The following is a 25,901-nucleotide window of genomic DNA, read 5'->3' on the forward strand; positions in this document are numbered from 1 at the left end:
CTGCAGGACTTGAAAAACTGATACTTGATGAAGCTGAGTTCCCTGAGATACTTCTGTTTTTGTTAGTGTTTATCTAACAATTGCACAATTTAAACAACTCACAGAACTAAGTTGTTACTGCTTATAAACATGTAATCTTCAGAACCACTGATTGGTTATTGATAATCATTGAAGTTCAGCCTTTAAATTGCAGGCCTGTTAGTGAGGACACCAGTGGAGTCCTCCCCTCCCTGTCAGCAAGTTACTGAAAAACTGTGTAGAACATTTGATGCTTTTTTCCTTTCAGTACTTAAAAACGTTCCATTGTTTTCTGATTGCATTATATCCCATGAGAACTCTTCTATCACCCTTACCTGTGTTCTGTACATCAGCAGTCCCCAATGTTTGGGCACCAGGAACTGGTTTTGTGGAAGACAATTTTTCCGTGGGGTGAGAGGGGGATGGTTTAGGGATGAAACGGTTCCCCCAGATCATCCTTCTCACAAGGAGCACAACCTAGATCCCTTGCATGATAGTTCACGATACAGTTCACACTCCTGTGAGGTTCTTAGGCTGCTGCTGATCTGAGCTCAGCTTCACTAGCTCGCCCACTGCTCACCTGTTGTGAGGCCGGGTTCCTAGCAGACCAGACTGGCACCCCTGTGGGGTTGTGGGACCCTGCTATACTTAATGTTTTTTTTTCCTCTGACAGCTTTTAAGGTTTTCTCTTTATTACTGGCTTTAGGCAATTTGATTATGATGTGCCTTCATGTATTTTTCTTGATTCTTGTGCTTGGAGTTTGGGGATGTTCTTGGTTCATGGGTTCATAGAAACTTCCACATAGTAGTTCTTCACATATTCCCACCTACCTTCCTCCAGGGCTCCACTTACATCCCATATTAGGCCACTTGGAGTTGCCTCATGGTTCTCTGATGCCTTGTCCTTTTATTGTTGTTTTTTTTTTTACTTTTTTTTCAGTTGAATGGGCGACTCTGTCTCCCATATTGTTTTTAAGTTACTTGGAAATCATTTGCTCTTGTTCGTGCTTTCAAGTTCTGTTAGGCAGCACCAAAGCTGCCTACAAAAGCACTAAAGATACAAAAGCACTAAAGATCGCCTTTATATCTTTACTGACTACAGAGAGGCCTTACCCTTCTAACTATGCTCTGATGGTCTGTGTATTTCAAGGTTTTTCCGCTATGGTTGGTGGGAACTGGAACTATTTCCAGCCGGGTGTGAGCTCCTAGGTTCTTTTTTTCCCTTGGGTGGTGTCCTTAGATGTGTGGGCTGAGACTCAGTGGGACCCTCTGTGATCTCTCGGGTGCATCCTCTGCGCAGCTCTTTGCTCTCCAGCACTACGCCCTGCCTGCGTTAACTGCCTGGCTTCCCCAGACTGTTTCCTTTCTCTGTCTGTGGTCTGGAAACTCCAGGCAGTGAGCAGTTCTAGGACTCACCTCATTTGTTTCCCTGCTCGTAGGGATCCCTGCACTTCCTGTGGTCCATTGTGACAACTGTTGTTTCATACATTTTGTCCAGTTTTTTAGTTTAAGATGGGAAGGTAAGTCCAGTCCCTGTTACTTCATCTTGGCTGAAAGCAGAAGTCTTATGTTAATAGTGAATCTGTAGCAGTGCTGACCAGGCTTTGATCATATCTTTAGCCCTACTGTGTATGCAGTAAAGCGTTTGGCCATTTTCTCACCTCTTCCATTGTTTAACCTAATGTCCCTCTAGAAGAGGTGCCCTGGGAAATGAATGATTTTCCATGCTACCTATGACCACAATTAGAAATACAGACACATCAGACTACAACTGTTGAAGAAAGGAAGCCCGTAGTGGTTGCTAAGGAATCTCTTAGTCAGACCCAAGGTACAGACAGGAAAATGATCAGGAGAGAACATGCCCCTAGGTGTGTGCCTTACTTCAGCATTCTCCAGAGAACTGTGAATTTCTAAAGCATGTGAATGAGAAATAGGCTTTGTCTTAGGAACATGTATCCTTAGGGGGTGTTGAGAAAACAGCAGTGGCAGGGCTTCTGACCTTGCATCCTTGCAGTCAAGCTTCAAAGAAAAAATGTTGGGAAGAAAGACTCCTGCTGAGCCTGATGAAAGAGGAGTCCCGTTGCCAACCAAAAGAACACGCAGCCAAAGTCCACAGGCTACAAGTGGAAAGGGCGGCTCAAGCCAGAGAGGCCCTTGGTGTGGAAGGCGAGTGATGGCTGCAGAGATTCAGGTTCCTCTCCCCACTGTGACTGGCCACCACCTAGTGCAGGATGCACAGCTGACCTGTCCCAGGGCAGTGCTGGCACCCACCCTTCCCCACGAGCTGTGCTGCTCTTACCTGCATGGCCTCTGGCTGCCAGGCCCGGGCTTGGCCTGCACTTCCTTGTGCATTCTCTCCACCCAGCCCTCAGGACTGCCTGGGCTGCATTGTGTCCAAAGGCCTTTGCTTTCTTACTTGCACGGCAGCTTATGCAAGTGTCCCTTGTTCCCTATGGCTCCCGTATTGTGTCACTTATGCTATTGAGAGTTTTAAAGGTTACCCCCTAGATTCACCAATTGAAGGGCAGGGCTTGATGTAACACTGTCTTGCATGTAGGGACACAAATGTCTGTTAAATGAAGAAAGTGGGGAGACCAGGCCACCTAATGGGGTGTATCTCCTAGGGTTCAAGAAGAGGGGCTAATCAAGTCAAGAGAAAGTGTGCCCTCCCCCACCCTCTCACCCAGACCCCTCACTCTCAGAACACTTGGGGCCCCGTGCAGGTGGTAGGCATGCTGGCACCGAGTGCCCTCCCAGCCTATGGCCTCCCTGTCAACTGTCTCCCCTTCTCTGAGCTTACAGCAGATGGCAGCAGCGTCTCAGCCACAGACTACTGAGGAACTGTTGGTCACTCAGCAGTGCTGTGTGACTGCAACTTCCACAAGACAGACAGCTGTGGCTGCAACCCTAGGGTGGTCATTCCTGCCCCTCCAAAGGCACTGGTGCATTCCTTAGCACGAGTATAAATTTACTATTGCTAAGAGTTCTCAGAACAGGATACTGCAAGAAGGAACCACTGTAAGGTGAAATCCAGCCACTAGTAATGCCCTTAGAGCCCAGGTCAGGCCTGTGCCTTCCAGAACTTGCTCCTCCCCAGGCTTTCCCAGCCGATCTCCAGGGCGCCCTCCTCTCACCGCTTTAGATAAAGGAATGCACCCAAGATCCCCCATCAGTTCTCCATGCAGCTGCCACAGTGACCGCCCCCAAAGCAAACCTCGTTTCTAAGGACTCTCTGCCCAGGCCCTCACAAGCCTCCTGCCAGGAGCTCGCTACCCATCAACAGGGAGACCCCCCAGGCCATCTCAATCCCCCCAAAGAGCCCTGTTCCCTCCAGCCCCCGGCCTCTGTGCACCTGCCGTGCTGTCCCCGCCTCTGCTCACCCACTCATCCTGCAGATCTGGAGCAGTATTCCACGGCCTGGGACGTGTGCGCCATTTTGGGTTATTACGGGTCTTCCCCAGGAGCCTCGGGGTGGGTTTGACGCCAACGCTCCCCAGCGCCTGCACCTGGGAGGAGAGGTAGATGCGGCGGGGAGATCTCAGCCTTTTTGCAAAGCAAACCCCAGGCAGGAGAACCTCGGAGGAGGAGGAGGGGAAGATGCCCAGGTGGAGACCAAGGTGCCGCTCTCTCGGAGTCGCCTAGGAGACCCTCCCTAGTTTAAAAAGTGTTTATTTTCTTGGAGAACATTTCAGAAGGCCTCACTCGAAGTCCAAGTGTACCGTCCCCCCGGAGACGCCTGCGCGGCTCCCCTGCAAGGTTTTCCCGGCCCTGGGCGCCCCCGGCCCTGGCACCCACCTGGGGAGCCACAGTGGGCCGGGCCGCGCGGCCGCCGCCTCCCACCCCTCCCGTTCCCGCCCCCGCCCCCGCCCCCGGCACGTCTCCTCCGGGCGAGCGCCACGGCGGGCTCAGTCTTCGGCAGGGCGCGTGGTGGGTGGACTCGGCTCGGTTCCGCTGCGCACCATGGCCCGGGCCCTGTGCCGCCTCCCGCGGCGCTGCCTCTGGCTGCTCCTGGGTGAGTAGGGTCGGGGGTCCGGGTCGAGCTCCCTTCCCTCGGCCCGCCGGCGTCCTCTAGGCGAGGGGAGGGGAGGGCGGGCGCAGCGGTCCGCTGCCCTTGAACGTGGGCAGCCCCGGTTCCAGGCGGGAGGCCCCAGGGCACCAGGGAATCAGAGGGTGCGGACCGGGGTTGCGCCTCTCGCCGCGGAAGGGACGGCTTTGGGGACGTCGGGGAGCCGGCGTTCTGAAAGGCGTGGGGCGAGTCAGCCGCGCGCACCGGACAACTTGTTTCTGGGAGGAAAAACAGCACGCGGGGTTCCCCAGCCCCGCACCTCGGTTTCCCAGGCTGTGCGCCGCGGTGACCGCCAGCGCAGGCTCCCCTCCCTAGGCCGTCCCGCGTGGCAAAACCTGCAGGCAGGCGCCTCGCAGAGGACTCGGTGTTCGGGAATCGGAACCACAGACCTTTCTTATGGAGATTAGTCAACACAGATCTCTCGCAGGCAGCAGCAGTCGCTTGTTTGCTAATGATGTCTTTTGCAGAAATAAGGCCCTCCCTTTTCGGGGCATTTCCGTCGCTTTTTTTTTTTTTTTTTCTTTTTTCTTTTGATTTGTTTGTTGACTTGGCACTTTTGGCTAATAGAAATTTAGAGGACGGGACCCTTGGTGAAGTGGTGGAACGTGCTGGGCTTTCCACCTGAGGGAGGAGTGGAGATTATCAACTACCCAGTGGCCACAGGAACTGGCCACACACTCATCAAGGAACGGTCCTGCTCGCTTCCCCCATCTGCAGTGCGCTCCTAACCTGCTGACTCAAGCCCCTTCTATACGGCTTTGGTTATTGCTTTCCGTGTATTTAGCTACCTTTTAACGGAAACTGAATAATAGATTACTGGCGTGGGAGAAAACCCAGTGCCCCTGGGAAGGCCAGAGCAGTTGTTTCTGGTATATGTGGTCTTTCCCCAGAAACAGTGATGGTCAGAGGCACCTGCCGCACAAGTCCCCCTGGCCTGGCACTGGGCAAGCAGTGACCGCCAGCGCTGTTTCTGTAGCTGGGGGAGCAGTTCGTGGCCCGGCGAGGAGAGGGGGCCCCAGCTTCTTGGGAGCCATGGATTTCTGGTCCGTATTTGTTAACCTCTCCAAGGAGTGGCAGATCTGCATGGAATCCTCCGAGGCCAACATAATATTATCTGAAAGCGAATCTTGCCACTTGAGTGTTTTGGCTGAAGTTATGTGGACAGCAAAATCTTAGCGTAGTCTTCCCTCCTCTTGTGTTCGGATCCATTTGGCTTGACATGACCTTCGCTGTTTTCGTTTCCTGAGAGACAAACATTTCTTTGTTAGCAAGGCAGAGAGCTGGGCTGTGGAATATTTTTCACATAAATAATCAAATAAATAAATGTTCTTTACTAGTGTCCAGAGGCTGCACCCTGTAAAGCTTGTGTAAATAAAACGCTATGTCACGATCCTATATACAGACCTTCCTTGTTTACCAAGAAAACTATTCATGTTCTGCCGAAAGTCCAAAGTCCTGTAATTTTAACATTATTTTGAGTGGCCTGGCTAATGTTATATCTTGAAAGAACAAACACAACTTTATGAGGTTATCAGTAAATTAATGTCATTTGGAGCCCAGCTGTGATGAGTAGAATTACTGAGCACAGGCTGTTTCCTTCCCAGGCTCTAGCGCTGGCCAGATCTCCTTGGTGATGAAGATTCTGCTACCCAGAATGGCAATGTGGAATTTTTTTTTTTTTAAGGACGCTAGTTTGCAGGTTTAAGAACTTATCTGTGACAATTTTACAATCAAGCTATTTGTCTTAGGTAGTTATTGAGATTCTCACAACTCGCCCAGCCATGATGGCTCACACCTGTAATCCCAGCACTTTGTGAGGCCGAGGTGGGTGGATCACCTGAGGTCAGGAGTTCAAGACCAGCCTGGCCTACATGGCAAAACCTGACTCTACTAAAAATAAAAAAAAATTAGCCAGGTGTGGGGTGGTGGACACCTGTAATCCCAGCTACTCAGGAGACTGAGGCAGGAGAATTGCTTGAACTCGGGAGGGCAGAGGTGGCAGTGAGCTGAGGTCATGCCACTGCACTCCAGCCTGGGTGATAAGAGTGAAAACTCTGTCTCAAAAAAAAAAACAAAACTTAGGATCCATATGTAGTTCTTTTCCCTCTGAGCATCCTATGCACTGTTCTGTTTGCTGGAGACTCTAACATAACCACGTGCATTTTTAAAGGTTTGTGTATAGACACCAAAAAGCTGTTTGTTAATCGGGAAAGAAGAATGCATTGCAGCCCTGGTTTCGAGTGCATCTCCACTCAGGGAGTGCCGGCTGGTGCTGTCACACAGGAACTCGGTCATCTGTCCTGGGAAACGCTTGCCTTCCTTGGCTGTCATGTGGAAGCTAGGGTTTTTTTTTTTTTAAATGGCTGCAACATTAATTGAAATATATGACTTTATATAAATAGAAGTAGAATTGGAAATGACGGGGACACCATAGGAAATGCTATGTGACTGCTTCAGGTTGCCATGCAGTTGTAAATCTGGATACAGTTCTCATGCCAGAGTCCCGGTCTGAAGGATTCTCATTTGCTAATCAACTCAGTGTGTTTGTTTACCCTCTCTGTGTGTTCAGCTGCAGGAAGAAACGTCTGGATTTTTGTCTTCCTTTCACAGGCGCATGCCTGTCAGTGTGCGTATTGCCAGTCCGAGGCCAGGGCTGTTGAGAAACATTTATATCCACAGTGGAAATGGTCAATTCAGCTCCGGGAAATGTAGGTGGATTCTTAAGGCTAGTTAGAAACGTCTGTCCTGACTTTTTCCCCAGAATGTACTCATTTCATAGTTTTTCATCAGTTAAAACTGGCGTCTGGCTGAGTGTGTGATGCGGGTGCCATGTGTAGAGTGAATTCCTGTGGAAATGCTGAGTCCAGAGAGTGAAGCCCCTCGGGCCCCAACTGAGGCCTAGAACCTCTCTTTCCTGATGGTCCTTGTGGTGTGGTGGGCTGGCCCCTCAGTGGGCCCTGAGCCAGGCCTGGCTATCCAGATGGTCCCAGGGAGGAGACTGGCCGTGGGCTACAGTCGGTGTTCTGCTGGAGCTGTGAGGAAAGACGTCCTCCAGGCTGGATCTGAGTGGGGCTGCCGCGGTCCACCCTTGAGCCACGGGCACGGGGGAGCACCTGTCCGTGACACAGAGCACTCCCGACGCCTTTTGAGGCCCTACATTGAGCCCTTGGGGTACACATTTCCATCATGTGACCCATGATGATTGAGCTGGGTGTCTGTCCCTTGCAGGGACGGTAGCTGGTAGACAGCAGGCTCAGGGGTCTCCCAGAATGGCGTACCTGGGGGGCTGTGGGAATCCTGCCCAAGAGCCTCCTTCTCCACTGGGGACCCAGGAAGGCCTCCTGAGGAGGAGGCACTGCGGCCAGGACGACAGTGGGAGCTGGGAAGGGGACAGGGGAGGCCGGGCTGCAGTGGCCCCAGTGGCTCTAGCACTTGCTGGACCGTGCACCCACTGGCCCTGCCCATCAGTTTCTTGGTGCAAATGAAGATGCAGAGATGGTGCTGCCAGGCGCTGCCCAGTTCCCAGGCTGTGGTACCCACGCCGACCCACGACACACGCAGACACATGAAGCCCCGGAGGGATGTCCTCATCCCCAGCCCTTTCTGCTCTGGAACGGGGGACCCCTAGGTAGGTGATATTCCTGGAGGACCCGTCTCTCCTTGGTGAGGAGGGTGCATCCACACGGCTGCCATAGGAGGGTCCCAGCCTAAACAAAACCGTACTCACTTCGCCGAATGACGTTATTGTGTTCAGGAAAAAGATTTTTTTCCTAAGATGGTTTATTTAGGTAATTTCTGGGGCATTCAAAAGGCATTACTTTAATCATCTTTTAAATAAAGGGATCTGGGTGGCTTTGTTGGAGCAGGGTCCACAGGAACACACCAGCCAGACATGGCAGGGGTGCGGGGCTGCAGGCCTGGGTCGCAGCCAGCCTGACTCTGCGTCCTCAGCTCTTGCAGTGACTCTTCACTGTGCTCCAAGAGTGCTTCGCTCCTTCCCACGTGCAGAAACACGGTAGATTCTCTGGAACCAGGGACCAGAACCCCAAAACCCCACGCCCGGGCAATCCGCTCTGCCCTCCACCAGGGTTAGCACCACCTCCCCCGTCACAGGGACAACTGCCCAGCCTCCTAGAGCCCCCACCCCACCCACCACCCCAGGGACAGTGGGTCCTCCTCTGTGTTCCCAGCAGACCCTCAGACTATGTTAGTGTCACCCCCACACATGCCATGTTCAGGTCCCCACGCCTTGTCTCTGGGGGAGCAGCTCCTGAATTAGCTGAAGGAGGCACAGTGACCTGGACCATAGCCCGGGCCAGCCCACTCTGGGGGGCAGGGTACCCCACAGGAGGCTCAGGAAGGACTGTCTTGAGCCTGACACCACCTGGGAGGAGACAAGTCAGTGGTTTGCCCAACCAGACGAGAGTTTGCATCATAAGACCTCCTACTGTGGGTTCCCTGGCCAATTATCAAAGCATTTCAGGGCGCCACACAGCAAAGCCCCAAGCCAGGAGGGGAAGAGGCCTAGAAGGTGCTGCCCTTCAACAGACACTTAGTGACTGACACTCAGGTTGGCTCTCTGCAGGGATTTTCTCACCTCTGGAGGAGATAGCTGTGAGAGAGGAGCAGGGGGAGTGGACGGGTGAGGGGGTGCCAGGAAAGGGCTGCGCCATTTCTCCCGGAAACACCCATCTGCCACCTCACACACTCGGGACACACAGGGTCAGGACTCGGAGGGGCTGAGGCTGGGGTGCAGAGCAGCCTGCTACGGTGGTGTCCTACACAGCCCAGGGAGCCCACCCCAGAGGATGGTCCCACACCAAATGTCCACAGTGCCAAGGCGGAACAGCCCTGCTCCAAGTGAACCATGTAGACATGTGGTGCCACTTAAATGCAGCAGGAAATAAACAGGAGACCAGGAGCAGAGCCCTGAGGAGGGGGGGCAGTGCAGTCCAGAGGCCAAGGACGGTTGCACAGAGGGCCTGCTGTTTGGAAGCTCCTGGAAGCCTTTTTGACTGAAGCATGGTGGGAAAGAGGGCTTTGAGCCGAAGCTGGTGCTGGAGGAAGGACCCATCCTCTAAGGATTCAGGACTCATTCCTAGGGCAGTGGGAAAATCTTGAAGGACATTAAAGGGGGTGACAGGATGGAAGGTGTGGTTTAAAGGAGCCCTCAGCTGTGGCCCCCAGCATGGACAGGAGGCCAGGCAAGGGTAGGAGTGGGAGGGTTCCAGGGAGTCCCAGAGGTGAAAGTGATGGACCCCAGTCCCTGGGCCGGGATGCAGGAGTGAGGCAGCACAGAGAAATGAAGAACAGCACCTGACAGGGCACCTGGGGGAGCAGGGAGGGCAGGACAGGGAAGGGGAGAAGGGGGAAGGGGAGGGGAGATGGCGTCACAGCCAGGGCTGCCAGGAAACGTGGGCGCCCCAGGCAAACTGGAGTTTCGGATAAACAAGGAGTTTTGGTAAAAGCATGCCTCGTGCAGTATCACGGACATACATCAAAACCGTGGTTTCTCTGAGATGCAGATTTAGCAAGGCATCCTGTCATTTGCTGCATCTGGCAGCCCCATCCTCATGATCCACATGGGGTTCGGCATTCCCCTTGGATTCTGAGGGGCGATGGTACATAGGCAGGAGTCTGTGCAAATCTATGGCTCAGAAAGAGGTGTGGCCCAGAGAGGGGTTTCTGGTAGCAGCAGGGTCTGGACAATGTCAAATCCTTGCTTGGAGGGGTGGCTGGTGTGAGTGGGTGGAGACGGGCCCAGGCTCCTGGTAAGGGGCCAGAGAGGACAGCCAGGGAGGACAGAGAAGGAAATGGGCCCCAGGTACCACTAGGCACCTTGATGTGGCTGGTGGGGAGGGGAGGCAGATGCAAGGTGCCTTGTGGAAGAGGCAGCAGCGAAAGCCGCTCTTAGGAAGTGAAACCAGAGAGCCTGCGTGCGTAGGTTTCCTCCAGTGCCTGATGGTTTTCAATACGCAAGCCTTTGATGCATCTGGAATTTACCCTCATTTCCTAGCAACTTTTATCAATGGCTACATATTTGAGGGATATTCATGGCAATTGCACTGAATGTATTAACCGATCAGGGAGGATTACATCAAGACCACTGTTCAAGAAACAGCCATCTGCTCCTCCACCCCCACGGCTGCATCCAGGTCCTTCCACAGGGATTTCCACTCTCCTGCCGATGGCTCAGTGTCTAGGAATCCCGTGCTTTTTGGCTGCTACTTCGAGTGGGTTATTTTCCCCAGTTTCTTTCCTACCTGGTCATTGCTGGGCTAGGAGGCAGCTCCTCTTCTGTGTGTTTGTTTTGTGACTGTTGTCACCCTGTGCCTGTTTCTGTTTTTAGGTTTTTTGCCTCCTGCTTAACTTCAAGCAGGTCCTAAGGTCACCCGTCACCTAGGGTGATCCTGCCACCTCTTACCAATTTTCCCTGTTTTGTTCTCCGGTCTTACTGACTAGGGGAGTGACAGCAGCTGCCTTCCTTTGCTGCTGGTGATGGGAATATAGGTGACCCTTGAACAACGCGAGGTGGGGCGCCCACCCTCTACGTGGTGAGAAACCCGAGTGTAGCTCTTGACTCCCCCAAAGCTTAACTACTAATAGCCTACTATTGAGCAGAAGCCTTACCGATAACATCAGTCAATTCACCCATATTTTGTATGTTACATGTATATATACTGTATTCTTTTTTTCTTTTTTTCTTTGAGACTGAGTCTCCCTCTTTTGCCAGGCTGTAGTGCAGTGGTGCAATCTCAGCTCACCACAACCTCCACCTCCTGAGTTCAAGTGATTCTCCTGCCTCAGTTTCTCAAGTAGCTGGGATTACAGGCATGAGCCACCACGCCCAGCTGTTTTTTGTATTTTTAGTAGAGATAGGGTTTTAGCATGTTGGCCAGGCTGGTCTCGAACTCCTGACCTTAGGTGATCTGCCTGCCTCGGCCTCCCAAAGTGCTGTGATTACGGGTGTGAGCCACTGCACCTGGCTGGGGTTTTCTGTGTCTTACAGCAATGATGATGTTTTACATTTTCCTCTGAAGTTGTTCATTTTATCCAACATACCATTGTGTGGACGGTTATTTTTCTAATTCCCTCTGTATCTGTGAACATTTGTCCTTTTCAGTGCAATTTTGTGAATTTGTATTTTCATGTTATTTCTTGATCGGAATGAACAGTGGTTAATCTCTGTTATTAGTCTCTTCCCTGCTGATTCCCCCACCACAAAAAAACAACAGTTCTTGAGTTTACTTACTGTACGCTTTCTGGAATGCCTAGCGCATTTGCTTTTGTTCTTTCTGGCATAGGAACGGAACGTCATCAGGCCCCTGCGTGGCCGCCTGGCTGCAGCCCCTGAGCTTCCCTCTGCTGTGTGCTCATTGTGGATGTTTTCTGGATTCTCTGCTTTTGTGGTTTCTACTTCCTCTTTAGCACATGAATTGTTTGGAAGCAAGTTTTACAAATCTCAGGGGCTCCGGATCCTGGTTGCTAGTTTAATTGCACTGTGGTCAGGGACAGAGCAGGAACCACACCCACCACTTAGTGTGCATTGTGGGTTCCTTCGTGGTCTTGCAAATTTTTCCTTTTGTAAATGGCCCATAAGCCTGTGGGAGGAGTGTGGCGTTTTTATGTATCCATCCTAGTCATCATATTAAATTAATAGTTAGGGCCTCTGTATCCTTATCTTGGTGTTCCCCATGTGTGCACGTCATGTGAAAACCTGCACTGCTTTTGTGGTTCTGCTTTCCCTGGGTGTGCGTTGCTGTGTGTTCTGTGCAGGGGAGAGGATGGGGAATTCCATATGTGACTCAAAGGTGACTTTTTTTTTTTGCTTTTTGAGACAGAGTCTCGTTCTGTCGCCCAGGCTAGAATTCAGTGGCACAATCTTGGCTCACTGCAACCTCCACCTCCTGGGTTCAAGTGATTCTCCTGACTCAACCTCCCAAGTAGCTGGGATTATAGGCATGCACCACCACACCTGGCTAATTTTTTGTATTTTTAGTAGAGATGGGGGTCTCACCATGCTGGCCAGGCTAGTCTCAAACTCCTGACCTCATGATCCACCCACCTCAGCCTCCCAAAGTGCTGGAATTACAGATGTAAGCCACCACACCTGGCCCATGGTGACTTCTTATAGCATAACCTCTGTCCCAGTCATTGCTTCTTAAATTTTAATTGCAGTAAAGTATACACAACATAAAATTTACCATCTTACCTATTTTAAGTGTGCAGTTTCTGTGCCATTAATTCACATTGCTGTATACCCATCACCACCATCCATCTCTGGAACTTTTTTCATTTGGCAAAACTGAAACTTTGTCCCAGTTAAACGCTAAACCCCCCTGATTTACCAGGTGCCCAAGCCCCTGGGACCCACAGTTTTACTCTCTGTCTGTGAATCTGACTTCTCCAGGAACTGAAGAAGTGGAATCATACAGCATTTGCTCTTTTGTGACTCACTGATTTCACTTAGCCTGATGTCCTTAAGGTTCTTCCATGTTGTAGTTGAGTAAGAATGTCCTTCCTTTTGAAGGCTGCATAATATTCCACTGTTATGAGTAGACCACGTTTTGTTTATCCATTCATCCGTGAACACGTGGGTTGCTTCCACCTCTGGGCTGTTGTGAACCGGGCTGCTGTGAACGTGGGTGCACAGATATCTCTGAGACCCTACTTTCAGTTCCTCTGGGCATATACCCAGAAGTGGGATTGCTGGGTCATCGTGCAGTTCTGTGTTCAACGTTTTGAGAAGCCGCCACAGCGTGTCCCCTGGTGGCTACGCCACTGTGCATTCCCACCAGCAGTGCCTAGTTCTCAGCATCCGTGAGAGGCCGCCACTGCCACGCCGCAGGCTCCCCAGCACACGGTGGGGAAGCCAGCCTTGAAGAGCTGAGCCGGGGAAGAAAAGGCGCCTCCACAGCCTTGCCAAGGCTTGTTATTTTGTTTTTGAGTGTAGGCATTCTAACAGGCTTGAGGAGCCATTCATTACTTCACCGGTGCAGCTTTCGGGGACATGTGGTTTCTCGTGGTTTAGCCTTTTGTCTGACTCGTGTCCCGCCACCCACCTTTGGATGTTCCCCTGTGTCACTTTGCTCTTTGACCTGGCTTAGCAGCCGGTTTTCTTGTGGATTTAGGGACACGTTAATGTTGTTTACTCAATCCTGGCGCCTGCCCTGAGGGCCTGATGACCCTGGGCAGGCCGCTTCCCGACCCCTGCAGCTCCCGTCTGCGGGATGGGGGTGGTGTGGGAGCACCCATGTCCCGGCCTGAGGACTCTCCAGGCCTGGGTGGGGCGGTAGCTGGGCCTGGCCCACACGGCGCTCTGATGCTGCTCACCGCCTTTCTGCTTTAAGAAGTATGCTTGGAGCTCAGCTGACATCTCATTTTCCATTTCCTGTTTTTTAATGCTCACAGGCTTCCTATCTTTTCTCCAGGTCTGTATTTTCCTTGTTCTTTGGTAATTTGGAAGGTAGACAGTTTGTTTCTAGTTCAACTTGTGTTTTATTTTATGACTTAAAAGAACATGAGGATTTCTTGGCTTGTCAACTTCAGAAATGAAGAGTGCCTGCTGGCAATGGGTAGAATTTTACTGAGTGGCCATCGTGGGCAGGACCAAGGCTGAGGAGGAGGATGGGGGGGTGCTGTGTGCAGTCGGGGGTCTGTCACCAGGTGACTGAGGTTGGAGGTGATGCTGGAGGCTGCCACAGTTATCCGAGTGAGGACTTGGAAGGGCCTAGGCATTCCCGGTAAAAGTGGGCAACACAGACGTAAGAGAGGGACAAAGAACTGTGCACAGCACCCCATCCAGCACAAAGCAGGCGCTTCGTGGGAGTAGAGGCTCTGAGCCCAAGAGAGGGGACAGTGGGCTGGAGTCAGTGCTTTGCTGTCTTTGAGGACCAACATCAGGTGACAGGTGGAGAATCTACTTGGTGGAGGCTTTGGCGGGGTCTTTGGCAGGCTAAGGAGCTGTGTGGGTGGGAGGGGAACAGCCCAGCCCTGGCCCCCAGGACCTTTCCCTTCTCACAGCCGCCCCTGCACTGACTACTCAGAGGTGTCAGCAGATGACGGGGAGTTTCTCAGCCTGGGCTTGAGAAGTTGGAATAAGAGGGTCTTGCCAGGGGAAGGAAAGCATCTTGGGGGCTCCAGACAGCTGACTCCTAGAGAGACAGGACTTTAGATGGAGCAGGGGCAGGGACAGGGGAAGCTCAGAAAGCTGAGTGCTTTCACTCTAGAGGACGTCAAGTTTGACCTGGAAGGAGGCACGGGGGGACATCCTGGCCACACAGGAAATGCCAGGCCGTGGTTGACACCTCACTGGGACACTCACATGCCTGAGATGGACCAGGCCATGCAGGGAGACACTGGGAGCTCATCGGGGACAGAGGCATCGCCACCCACCAGGGTGGATCATGGCAACTGAAGGGACCCTGTTCAGGACAGCCAGACATCAAGGAGGCAGGAGCAGATTACTATGGGCTGGGGAGCTCCGGGTTCCTCTGCCACGCGCCCCCCCGCTCTCCCATAACTCCCCTGGGCTCTGGGCACTTTCAGCCGCTGGAACAGTCGTCCCCAACTCTCTTGGTCCTGCCCCTGCCAGTAAAACAATCTGGAGATGCTCCTGCAGGATTTATTTATAAATTAGACCCCTGCGGCACTACGCTATATGTTATAAAATGTAAGCAAAAATAGACTTCTTTAAGCCCAGGAAGTCAAAACTGCAGTGAGCCAAGAGAGCACCCGTGCACGCCATCCTGGGCGGCAGAGTGGGACACTGTCCCAAAAGAATAAAGAAAACCACTGGCTATGGTGATGGCTGTACAATTACTGAATTTACTAAAAATCATTGAACTGTCTGTGTAAGATGGCTGAATTTGTGGTATATAAATTATACTTCAGTAAAGGTGTGTTTTAGAAAAGAAAAAATAGGCTTTTTTGAAAGGAAGGATGCTGAGAATTGTCTATTGGAGTCATGACCATCTTTCCGCCCCCCCTGCGATGATATCGTCTGTGCCTGAAGGACATCAGTGGTTCTTAGTCGGGGCTCAGGATTGAGTGTGGATCGAGCCTGCACTCAGATGAATGATGCCAGCCCCTCAGCCAAGGAGGACCTGGCATGGGGAGGGGACTGGGATGATAGGCTGGGATGACGGCGTGAACAGGATGACTCAGCAGCCTGTTCCCAGCCTGCCTGGTGCTGCCGGGGGCACCTAATGTCCTCTGCAGTCCATGATGCCCCATTGCAGGAGTCGTCCACTCAGTGACGGTGACGATGGCCACACAGCTGCTCTCCCAGGGCCCCTGTGCTGTTGGACATTAGCGTGGGGTGGACTGTCCAGGTCGTGGGACTCACGTGTGCCCAGTGAGAGCCCCCAAAGCTACTCCTGGGCAGCCTGAAAGAGGCAGACACCCTGAGGAAGCCCACCTGCAGCCGGGGCTCCTGGCCGAAGGTCTCAAGGCCTCCACAGACATGGGTCACTCACAGCCTTTGGGGCCGCTTTGGGGTCTCTGCAAGAGGTCACTGACCTCACCGTGCCTCCGGAGTGTTCTGAGATGAGCGTGCCAGGGATTGCATCCTGGCTCTACCACTCCCGGGCTGTGTGACTCTAGCAGGTTACTTAACCTGTCTGAGCCCCTCTGTCCCTGCCACATTGGTTATTTACAAGGATTAGGCTAATGGTGGCCAGGCACAGTGGCTCACGCCTGTCATCCCAGCACTTTGGGAGGCTGAGGCAGGGTGATAACTAGAGCCCAGGAGTTCAAGACCAGCCTGGGCAACGTGGGGAAACCCCATCTCTACAAAAAATAGAAAAATTAGCTGGGCGTGGTGGCATATGCCTGTGGTCCCAGCTACTCAGGAGGCTGAGGTGGAAGGATCACCTAAGCCCGAGGAGGTCCAGACTGCAGTAAGCCATGATTGTGCCGCCTGTGCTCCAGCCTGGGCAACAGAACAAGATCCTGTCTCAAAATCAAATAAAATAGATTTGTGGGTGTAAGGGGCTTAGGCCAGGACTTGGCCTGCAAGCTGCAGCTATCAGTGTCCTGGACTGGCTGGTGGGAGGGGGACAGGGAGGCTTCAGGAATTTGCGTGAACTTGACCTAGAACCCGACCTGAACTCCGTTTAGCCACCACCCCCGCTGGGAGGAGGCCGGTGATGGGGTCTGAGATTCTCTCTCTACAAACCTAAAATACACGGCTGCAGAACTGGCCTTTCCCTGCCCCACATGGCACAGACCGAACATGGGCATCGAGGGTATTTGCCGAGTTTGAGACCCATCAGCTTGTGCTGCTTGTCCCCTTAGAAAGCCCAAACACCTGTCCCAGCGTCCCAGGGTCCCCGGTGGGGGCCCAGCTGCCCTGTTGTTCTGTCGCCACCCTCACTTTGCCGGAGGGGCCCTCTGCCTTTGGGGTTCCTGCTGTGTATGCTCATTTCGGGGGCGCCGTCCTGCTGTGGAGAGGAAAGCCATTGCTCCGAAATCCCCCAGCAACCCCGAGTTCCTACCTTACACGCAGCTCGAGGGAAGGTTCCTGTCTTAACACGCTGAGTACCGAGCGAGGAATGCAGCCATCTACCCGGCAGCCTCTGCACGCGGCTTTTTAAACACATGAGTTATGAATGATTAAACGTGCAGTCACACAGAGGAATGGAACCCATTTGGCCCTGAATGGCTTGTTTACAAACTTTGGCAATTTTAGTTCGGTTTTTGATGTTACCTCTCTCTCCAAGGAAAGAAACCACATCAGGCTTGTTTAAGAAAAACCCAAACATTCTTTGCCTGCACCTAAAAAATGAAACTGGTTTCCAGATTTGCCTGAACAGCTGCTCCTGGCCTCATCCCAGCTGTGGGACTCGGGGCTCCCATAGGGCGTGAAAGGAAGGGCAGTATTGGTGGGGCAGGGCTCTGTCCCTAAAGAGCAGTGAACAGTGGGCTGGGTGTGGCAGTCCCGCAAGAGAGGTGGGGGATGCAGCATCCAGGAGGGACCAGCCAGAGCCAGGCCAGGGTCAAGGCCACCGGGCCAGCCCTGCAGCCAGACCAGGACGGAGCCTGCATGGGTGGTGGGAGCCAGAACTGGCTGAGCTGCAGGACAGGAGGGTCCAGTAGATGGGGGCAGGCAGCTGCTCTGGACAGCCCAGATGACAGCAGGAGATTGGCCTGATCGTGACAGAGGGGGACACCTGTGGCCTGGGATGAAGGGACCACTGTCATTGTTTCTGGCCCCTGCACATGTACCCCCTTTGCTTGTTGGGGACCCCACCAGAAGGAGCAGCCCCGCCTCCCCATGGTGACCGGCTCTGCAGGGCGGTTGTACAAACCCCGCTGCCCAGACCCTCCTGGGGACTTGGGGGCCACCAGGGTCCTTGGACAGGTCCTCCACTGCTCACACCAGCCCCAGTTGCTTTCTGTTGCGTGCATCCGAGAATCCTGACTGAAGCACAGATGTGCCTGTTCATCTCCTGAAAGCGACTCTTCCAGAGCAAGGGGGGTCCTCAGTGGTTGGTAACCCCAACACCCAGTCTGTCCACTCCATGCAGGACAGCCCGAGGCACGCTTGCTTCACTCCCAGGCAGAACGGCCACTGAGAAAGCCGGGTATGGTCATCATCTTTGTGGTTCGTTTAACAAATATTAACGTGCAAAGCTGCTGGGTGCCAGGGAGGATGTACCCATGAGTCAGAAAGGAGTGGGAGACGAGAGGGCAGCCAGGAGGTTCTGAGAAAAGGAGGAGACCCTCTACCAGCCCCAGTGAGGCTCTGAGGAGATGGGCAGGGGCAGGGTAGGGGCAGTCCCACCCCATAGGGACAGCCAGGGGCCTCTTGGAGGACAGGGCGGCGGAGGCGGGCAGGGGGCGCTCGTGGGATGAATCTCAGGTGGGATTCACCAGAGAAAGCCAGTGGATGCAGGTGGGATGCCAGGAGCAGTGAGGGGTGTGGGACAAACAGAGGGACAGTTCTCCAAGTGCAGCTGGACGGGCGGCCTGGAATTCCTTCCATGACTTGATGAGTCAGCACCTGAGCCTTCCTGAGCCCCCGGGAGCCCCTGGGACAACACTGTCCACAGTAGGCAGGTTTTCATAGGGGGCATCTTGATGGGACAGGCGTCAGAAACAGCCCCTCCTCCAAGGCTGCCCTGACTGGGTGAAAGAGGCCCCGGGGGGCAGGGAGTGCATCCACAGCAGGCCCACGGGCCCCAGGGTGCACTCACAGTGCTGGTGTGGACACGGGGAAAGGGGGTGCATCCACAGCAGGCCCACGGGCCCCAGGGTATACTCAGTGCTGGTATGGACATGGGGAAAGGGGGTGCATCCACAGCAGGCCCATGGACCCCAGGGTGCACTCACAGTGCTGGTGTGGACACGGGGAAAGGGGGTGCATCCACAGCAGGCCCATGGACCCCAGGGTGCACTCACAGTGCTGGTGTGGACACGGGGAAAGGGGGGACACACCTGTGCTGTCAGGAAGTCACATGGACTCAGGTGGATACAGAGACTCCTGACGGGTCCCCGGGGTATGGGGGGGTTGCTGTTCTGCCCTCAGGTTTCCCAGGGGCAGGTGTAGCTCCCTCTGTGGCCACAAACTCCCGTGCTAGGTGCTCATGCCAGGGGTTAAGGACGGGTGACCCACTGGAGTGAGGGGTAGACTCTGCCTCGCCTGCCAGCAGGTCCTCTCCTGAGCTCCGCTGAGCGGCCTTTTCCATCTGCCATCCTTCCATGCAGGCCCGACCCCACCCACATTACTCCCTGGCTTCTTGGGCGAAACATCCCAGATTCAATGCACCTGGCTCTTTGGGAGCCACTCGTGGCCTCAGCCCAGCCAGAGCTCAGCCTCCCCGTCAGCACCTGCTCTCCCAGCTGCAGTCTGGGCCAGCGCCCAGGTGTGCAGTGTGTGGGATCCGTCCACCTTGAAACCAGCCATTGTGCCCTGGAGTGGTGCTCTGTGACAGCACCCCCACCCCACCCGCCGTGGCTCCTGCTGGCCTCCCCCCAGACACCTCTGGGGACATCAGGTCCCTCTCTGAGCTTCCCACCTCCTACCTAGTGTCCAGCCCCATAGCCCCAGAAGTGGCCAAGTGCTCTCTGGCCCACACCACTTCCGGCTGTGGGACCTGAGACCCGGTTCTGAACCCTCAGGTTCCCCCATCCATAAATTGCTGATCGCATTCAGACCCGCTCGGAGGTAGCTGTGTGTGAAGAGCTTGGGGGTGCCTGGCGCACAGGGCAGCTCCAGTTCTATGCATCTTACTCAGCACTCCAAGTGGCCCCTCGAGCTCACAGCCCTCCCTAGGTCACGTGCCAGAGATTGGTACTCCAGAACCCCTGGCACAATCTGCATGCCCAAGGGTGGCCGCCTCTCCTTGGGTGGGCTCCCAGGACCTAAGGCTGCAAGGGGCAGCTTGGTGTCCTCACTCATGAGGCCCAGGGTGGGGCCAGGCGGCAGGCTGCAGGGGCTGGGTGCCCCCAGCGTCTCCCAGTGCAGCCCTGGCCTCCCAGTGCCAAGCTCCTTCCAGGAATTTGGAAAGGCCAGGCCAGTAGGGGTGGGGCCGGGGATGCCCTCTGGGCAGAGGATGCACAGCATGGCCTGGAGGGAGAAGGAGGGGGACCTGGGGACAGTGGGAGGGCCAGGAGCCAAGCCCTAAACAGGGAATTCAAAGCCCCTGCCCCCAGCTGCCCTACAGAGTGACCAAGAAAGCGGGGCTCAGCCCCAGGAGGAAGAAGCAGCCTGGTGGATGGGGGACCGGGGGCACGCTCTCCCTGCCCACCCCCAGCCAGTAGCAAGCTATAGGCAAAATAAGTGAATTCTGATTCTGTCCAGGGCATGCTGGGCAGGTCACTTTTGCTCTGATGTGTGGCTTGAGGCAGGAGGAGGGAGCGCAGTTCATGCTTCACAGCCCACAGATATTCAGACAGACATGCCTGCAGCTCCCAGGCTGGGAGGCGCAGCCCAGCCCAGCCCCAGTCACCAGTGGAACAGGGGTGGCCAAGGACTGTCTCCAGGCCCCTCTCATGCTGCCTCTCCCTGGGGCAGCCCGGTAGCACTGTGCGACAGGAAGCATCCTGACCCAAGCTGGCATGGGCACTAAGGACCAAGCCACCTTTAGCAGGCAGGGAGGGCCTTCGCCAGGTCACAGAACGATTGATGAAGAGCGTCCGATTGGAGCTGCAGTTGCCCTCTCCAGGGGTCGCTCAGAGGCCCCGTTCTCGTGGAGCCTGGGCTGGGGGGCGGGTGGGTCAGTGGTGACACCCCTGGGACTCTGCTACAGCCCATCCCCTCTTCATGCCCGTGTCTGTTGCAGCCCATCACCTCTTCATGGCCACTGCCTGCCAGGAGGCTGATTACGGTGCCCTCCTCCAGAAACTCTGCCTCACCCAGTTCCAGGTGGACATGGAGGCCGTTGGGGAGACGCTGTGGTGTGACTGGGGCAAGACCATCAGGTGAGTCCTATGGCCCCTGGTAGGTAGGACACAGCTGGGGAGGGAGAGGGGACAAGGAGGGAGGGCTGGACTACATGGGGGCCATGGAGGATCCTCTCTAGACCCCAGAAGGTTCTTCCCCCGGGGGACCAGGATGAAGACAGAGGTGGGAGCTGGTGGCAGGTGGGCATGAAGAGTGATGGTGGGAGGAGGCCATGTCCTCAGTAACCTGGTCTGGGTGGATGGTGGGGCCCTAGGGCAGGGGATGGAGGGTTCAGACTGGGCCATGGCCAGCCAGAGAGACTCATGGCCTCTCCAAGGGCAGGTGCCTGGGAAGGGACTGAGGGAGGGTCTTGAGCTCCAGGTTGGCTGGGTCTCTGACTGGACCTGGCTTCAGGGACATCCCTGCTGGTTTCCTCCACCCCCATGGTTAGGCCAAGGTTGTCCTTCCTGGCCTCACCCTGTCCATGGCTCAGAGCTTCCAGGAATGGGGCAGGCTGTCACCACCCACAGCCCCCAGCAGGACAGCTCCAGCCCAGCCCTTCCCCACCTGGCCTGGTCCTCCTGCCCAGGGGCCCTTCTTCCCTCCTGGGCTCAGTCACTGCCTCCCTCAGCCTCCCAGGTGCTGGGCCCCCATCAGCAGGCTTGGAGGTTCTCCCCAGCAGGCCCAGGCTCCTCTGCCTCCAGAGCAGGGATCAGAACTCGGCATGTCCATAATCAACTTTTGAGTTCTTGTTTCTGCTTCCGTGGGAGGTGCTGGGGTATCCTGGGGTTGCAGTGGTGAGTAGCAGGGTGAGCAGGGTGTGCGTGGAGCTGACAGCCACTCCCTCCCTGCCATGCCACCTTCACACAGAGTATGTGGGTTCACGGCGTAGCACGTGACACACAGGAGATGTGCAAGTCCTGGTGCCCCACAGATGCCAAGCGCTTTCCCCAGTGCCTGAGCAAAAGGGAGCCATGGGGACTGGTGGGGAGGGCCAGGGGCAGGGAGGAGGCCCTGGGGAGGGTCTTCACGAAGGAAAAGTTGCAGCAAAGCCACACAGGAAGGGTGCACATGGCTGTGGTGTCCCCTGAGGGTCCAGGACACACCTGGCACATCTCTGTGGGATTGAAGACCCCTGCCTGGGCTCATCACCCTCCCTTGTGGGTTGCAGGCTGGAGTGGGCACGGGGAGAAAGCCCGTGGCCGGGAGTCCCTGAGGATGGGTGGTTCCCACGGCTCCTCTGAGCCTGGGTTTGGGCCCCCTTCTACCCTCAGAGCCCTGCTGGCCCAGCCTGCTCTCTGCTCTCTTACTGAGGCTGGCAGATGAGTGGCCACTGCTTTCTTCTCCCCGCAGCCCTGTGCTCTCTGCCCACTTCGTCCACCCCCAGGGACTCCAGCAGGCCCAGCAGAGTCCGTGCTCAGTGCACAGTTGTTTAGGCGACCATCTACCTTGGGAGCCCAGAATTTTTAAAAACTAGGAAGGCATGGGGTCTATGCAGGTGTGCATACTGGGGTTTAAACAACAGAGGCCGGCGCAGTGGCTCACACCTGTAATCCCAGCACTTTGGGAGGTGGAGGCGGGCAGATCATGAGGTCAGGAGATTGAGACCATCCTGGCTAACACAGTGAAACCCTGTCTCTACTAAAAAAAAAAAATAATTATATATATATATATATATATATATATATACACACACACAAAAAATTAGCCGAGTGTGGTGGTGCGTACCTGTAATCCCAGATACTCAGGAGGCTGAGGCAAGAGAATCGCTTGAACCCGGGAGGTGGAGGTTGCAGTGAGCTGAGATCGAGCCACTGCACTCCAGCCTGGGCGACAGAGCCTGTGCCCTCAGCAAAGTCTCCTCACCCTACTGTACTCAAGGCCTCTCCAAGATTTCGGAATCTCCTTTTCTAAGCTGAAAACTGAGTTGAGAGGGGAGAGGTTGTTAATCAGAACAGCCTGTTCTTTAGGCTAATTGGCCTCCTGCCACAGCTGAGTCATTTGTATTTAAATTAAAGATTGCATTTTATTATGATCTGGGGAAGACACAGTGGGGGGCCCTAGGGAAAAGGACTCTCCCCCGCCTGCTTGCGTAAGTGATGGTTGATTTGTGTAGATTGATTGCAAACCGGAGGCCTAGCAGAAGACACCAGGGTAACGCTCGCAGTGTTCCGAAGCAGCGATGGTGGGGTGTCCTCAGGAGTGGAAGCCGCCACAGATGGCTTCCGACAGTGCCAGAGCGCACACAGGAATAATTAGCACCGAGGCCAGAGAGAGTTCGTCATCCTCAGAGCCGAGTGCCAATAGATGGAAATAGAAGGAGGGGGAGTTGCTGGGAATTTTCTTTTATTTAAAAAAAAAAAAAAAAAATTCTGGCCAAGCACAGTGGCTCACACCTGTGATCCTAATGCTTTGGGAGGCCAAGCGGGTGGATCACGTGAGGTCAGGAGTTCAAGACCAGCCTGGCCAACATGGAGAAACACTGTCTCTACCAAAAATATAAAAATTAGCCGGACTTGGTTGCATGTGCCTGTAGTTCCAGCTACTCGGGAGGCTGAGGCAGGAGAATTACTTGAACCGGAGGTGGAGGTTGCAGTGAGCTGAGATCCTGCCATTGCACTCTAGCCTGGGCAACAGAGTGAGACTCTGTCTCAAAAAAAAAAAAAAAAAAATCAAGATAATTTAGGAACCAAAAAGGAAAAGTCCACATCACAGCAGCATCTCAGCATGTCAGGCAGGCCTGCCCGCCCCCGAGGTCTGCGTTCGGCACAATGACGGCCCCCCAGAGATGTCCGTGCCTAATTCCTGGGACCCGTGAATGTGTCACATTACACGGCAAAGAGGAAGGAAGTTACAGACAGAACTGGCGACGCTGATCAGGTGGCCTTGAGATGGGAGATTCTGGATCATCCACAGAGGCCCAGCGCTGTCACAAGATTCCTTAAGGTGGTCCCAGCTCTGGCCATCGGACAGCCTGCACAGTGGCTTTTGTGTCCTTTTGGCACTGCCCCGGCTTTTTTTGAGCACTTTTTTCTTTCTGATACCATGAGATGTTCCAGGCTTCTTTTGTACATTTTCTGCCCAAGCCCTGAAGTCAGCCATTTCTCCAAGGAACCCTGGTTCCTTTTGTTAGAGAATAGTATCTAGAAACCGAGATATATATGTGTATGTGTGGGTCTTACACACACCCCAGGGATTTAGATGGAACCCATGAAACCAGCTAGAAGAAAACGTGGGTGAGCCCCTGTTTAACCCGTGGTATAGAGAAAGGCTGCTAAAACAATATTGTTTCAAAAAATTGGCTTGCTTTGTGTATGTGATGGTTGATTTGTGTAGATCTCGGGCGCAGCAGGCTGGCAGCATTGTTAAGGCAGAATTTCCTGATGCGCTGGGAAGGCCTTGCCATTGGCTGGGTGAGGCCCCACCCCCAGCATCAAGGATTATCCCCTGTACTTAAAGACAACTGATTATAGATGTTAACCACATCCCCCAAATACCCCCACAGTGCCACCTAGATTAGTGTTGGAATAACTGGCTACCGCAGCCTGGCCAGGTTGACGCATAAAGCTGACCATCACAGGTTCCAGGGGCGGAGCTCTCCGCGCAAAGGTGTGTTCAGACAACTGTCTGTTCCTCCTCCTACTGGCCATTCCCATTTCTCTCATTCCTTTCACTCTGTTCCCACCCAATTCGGGTGGGCAACTAATCTCGTCAGTTTCCGCTCTTTCCTTCCTTTTTCGCAGAAGGAGCAGATGTCTGCATCTTTTCTTGCCCCCCTTCTTTCTCATGTAAAGGGCGTGTGCTAACGGCACTCTTTGCACTTCACTTTTCCTTCACTTAACAGCATAACCTGGAAATCTCTCCTTGTCAGTGCAGAGGGAGCTTCCTTCATTTTTACAGCTGTGTAGTACTCCGCCATGCAGAGTTTTTCAGCCATTTTCCTTCCAGCCGTGGCAGAAGCCAAGCAAGCAGAGGCACTTAGGTTGTGCCAGTCCACTCCCCCTTTGGCTAGCGTCGACGCGAATGGCCTCTGGATCCACATTTTCCCAGCACTGGAGCTGCCTGTTCAGAATAGATCCCCAGAAGTGGAATCGCAGGACCAAAGGTGAGAGCGGGTGGAGTGCGGTAGGCTCTGCCACGTCCCTCCAGAAGGCTGATGCCAGCTTGCGTTCCCACCAGCAGCGTATGGGATGCCCATTTCCCCAGACCCACCAACAGACTGTGTTGTCATACATTAGGATTGTCACTGTCTGATAAGTGAAAATCATGTCTCAGCAGCATGTGAATTTGCATTTCTGTACTTGGGAGTGAATCTGAACATCTTTCATGTGCTCACAGGCCGTCTTGTATCTTTTTGGCAAACTGTGGCTTTTCCTATTTTCTGTCGGGTCCTTTTCACAGAGTTCTTTGTGTGTTGGAGGAGGGGTTAGGCCTCCGTCTCTCGTGTACATTAGGTATTTCTCCCGGTTTGCTGGGTGTTTTTCAGCTGTGTTTTTGGTGTTTTTGTTGCCACACAGTTTTTTCAATGGAGTCAAAACCATGCATCTTTTGTCGCCTCGGGATCTGAGTCCTGGGTGGGAAGCCCCTCCCCGCGTTGAGGTGAAAGAGGGATTTGCCACGTTTTCCTCCAGCTCGTCGGTTCCGCTGGTTCCATCCAAATCCTTGGTCCGTCCGGAGTTGATTCCAGTTTACTCTGTGTATGGTATGAACTGTGACTCAAATGCTATCTTTTTCCAATGGGCTACCCGGCTGTCCCACGTGTGCTCCTGGCAACCTGAGATGCCACCTTTGTCGTGTGCTAAGCGTCCCTGTGCACTTGGCCCCTGCCTTCATAAATCACCCATTTCCCAAGCCTTCTCCATCCCCCGTGAGTCTCACACTGATTTGTTCTCCAGAACTGTCAGTGGGTCCTTACGGCTTACCAAATGTTTACCTAATTATCCCTTAACTTATTCCAAGAAACACGCTTACTGCAGCTGGTGTATATTGGGCATTTACTGCGAGCTGGGGTTTGTGTCGAGCATGTAACATACACTGGCTTATTCGGGTCAGCAGCAGCCTGGCCGGTCTGTCATTTACCAGGGGTTATCATCTCATTAAGCCACAGCCCTGGTTTGCTGATGGAGACATAACGTGATTTAGTGTATTAACTGGGGCTACAATCTAATTTGAGGAGGTACAGAGAACGTGGAAAATGTGTCATCGGGAACTCTCATTTCCAGAGAACTTGCCGTGGGTGTAGAGGACGGAGAGGCAAGGCAGAAAGGGAAGGGAAGAATCTGGAATGTCCTGGACTCAGCTGCAAAATGTGGGTTTGATAAAGCCTCACGTCAGATTTCCTCACCCAGACAAGAAATGCTGGGTTGATTTAAGAGGCATGGGGACACGCCTTTACCACCCCACCCTGCACAGCTTCAGGGTCTGAGTGCC

At 54.0% G+C, this 25,901-nt stretch overlaps 1 protein-coding gene and 1 non-coding gene across 3 annotated transcripts in view; both read left to right on the forward strand.

Annotated features, from left to right (window-relative positions):
• The first annotated feature begins 3,925 nt into the window (after positions 1-3,925).
• RAMP1 (receptor activity modifying protein 1) overlaps positions 3,926-25,901 on the forward strand; it is a 48,310-nt gene continuing 26,334 nt past the window's right edge. The window contains exons 1-2 of one of the 2 annotated variants that reach the window (XM_012434105.3): positions 3,926-4,030; positions 20,371-20,509. In XM_012434105.3, the coding sequence (XP_012289528.2) occupies positions 3,979-4,030; positions 20,371-20,509 (191 nt within the window). In that variant the 5' untranslated portion in view covers positions 3,926-3,978. Of the gene's footprint in view, positions 4,031-20,370; positions 20,510-23,867; positions 24,577-25,901 lie in introns of those variants that run through there. The other variant, XM_012434107.2, reaches the window with a different exon arrangement.
• LOC135277405 (small nucleolar RNA SNORD55/SNORD39) lies at positions 12,902-12,980 on the forward strand. Its single transcript, XR_010345007.1, has one exon. It is a non-coding gene; the product is annotated as a small nucleolar RNA SNORD55/SNORD39 (small nucleolar RNA).

This window comes from Aotus nancymaae, unplaced genomic scaffold (assembly GCF_030222135.1).
Source record: "Aotus nancymaae isolate 86718 unplaced genomic scaffold, 86718_ANA_hifiasm-v0.15.2.pri h1tg000031l, whole genome shotgun sequence".
Classification (NCBI taxonomy): Eukaryota; Metazoa; Chordata; class Mammalia; order Primates; family Aotidae; genus Aotus; species Aotus nancymaae.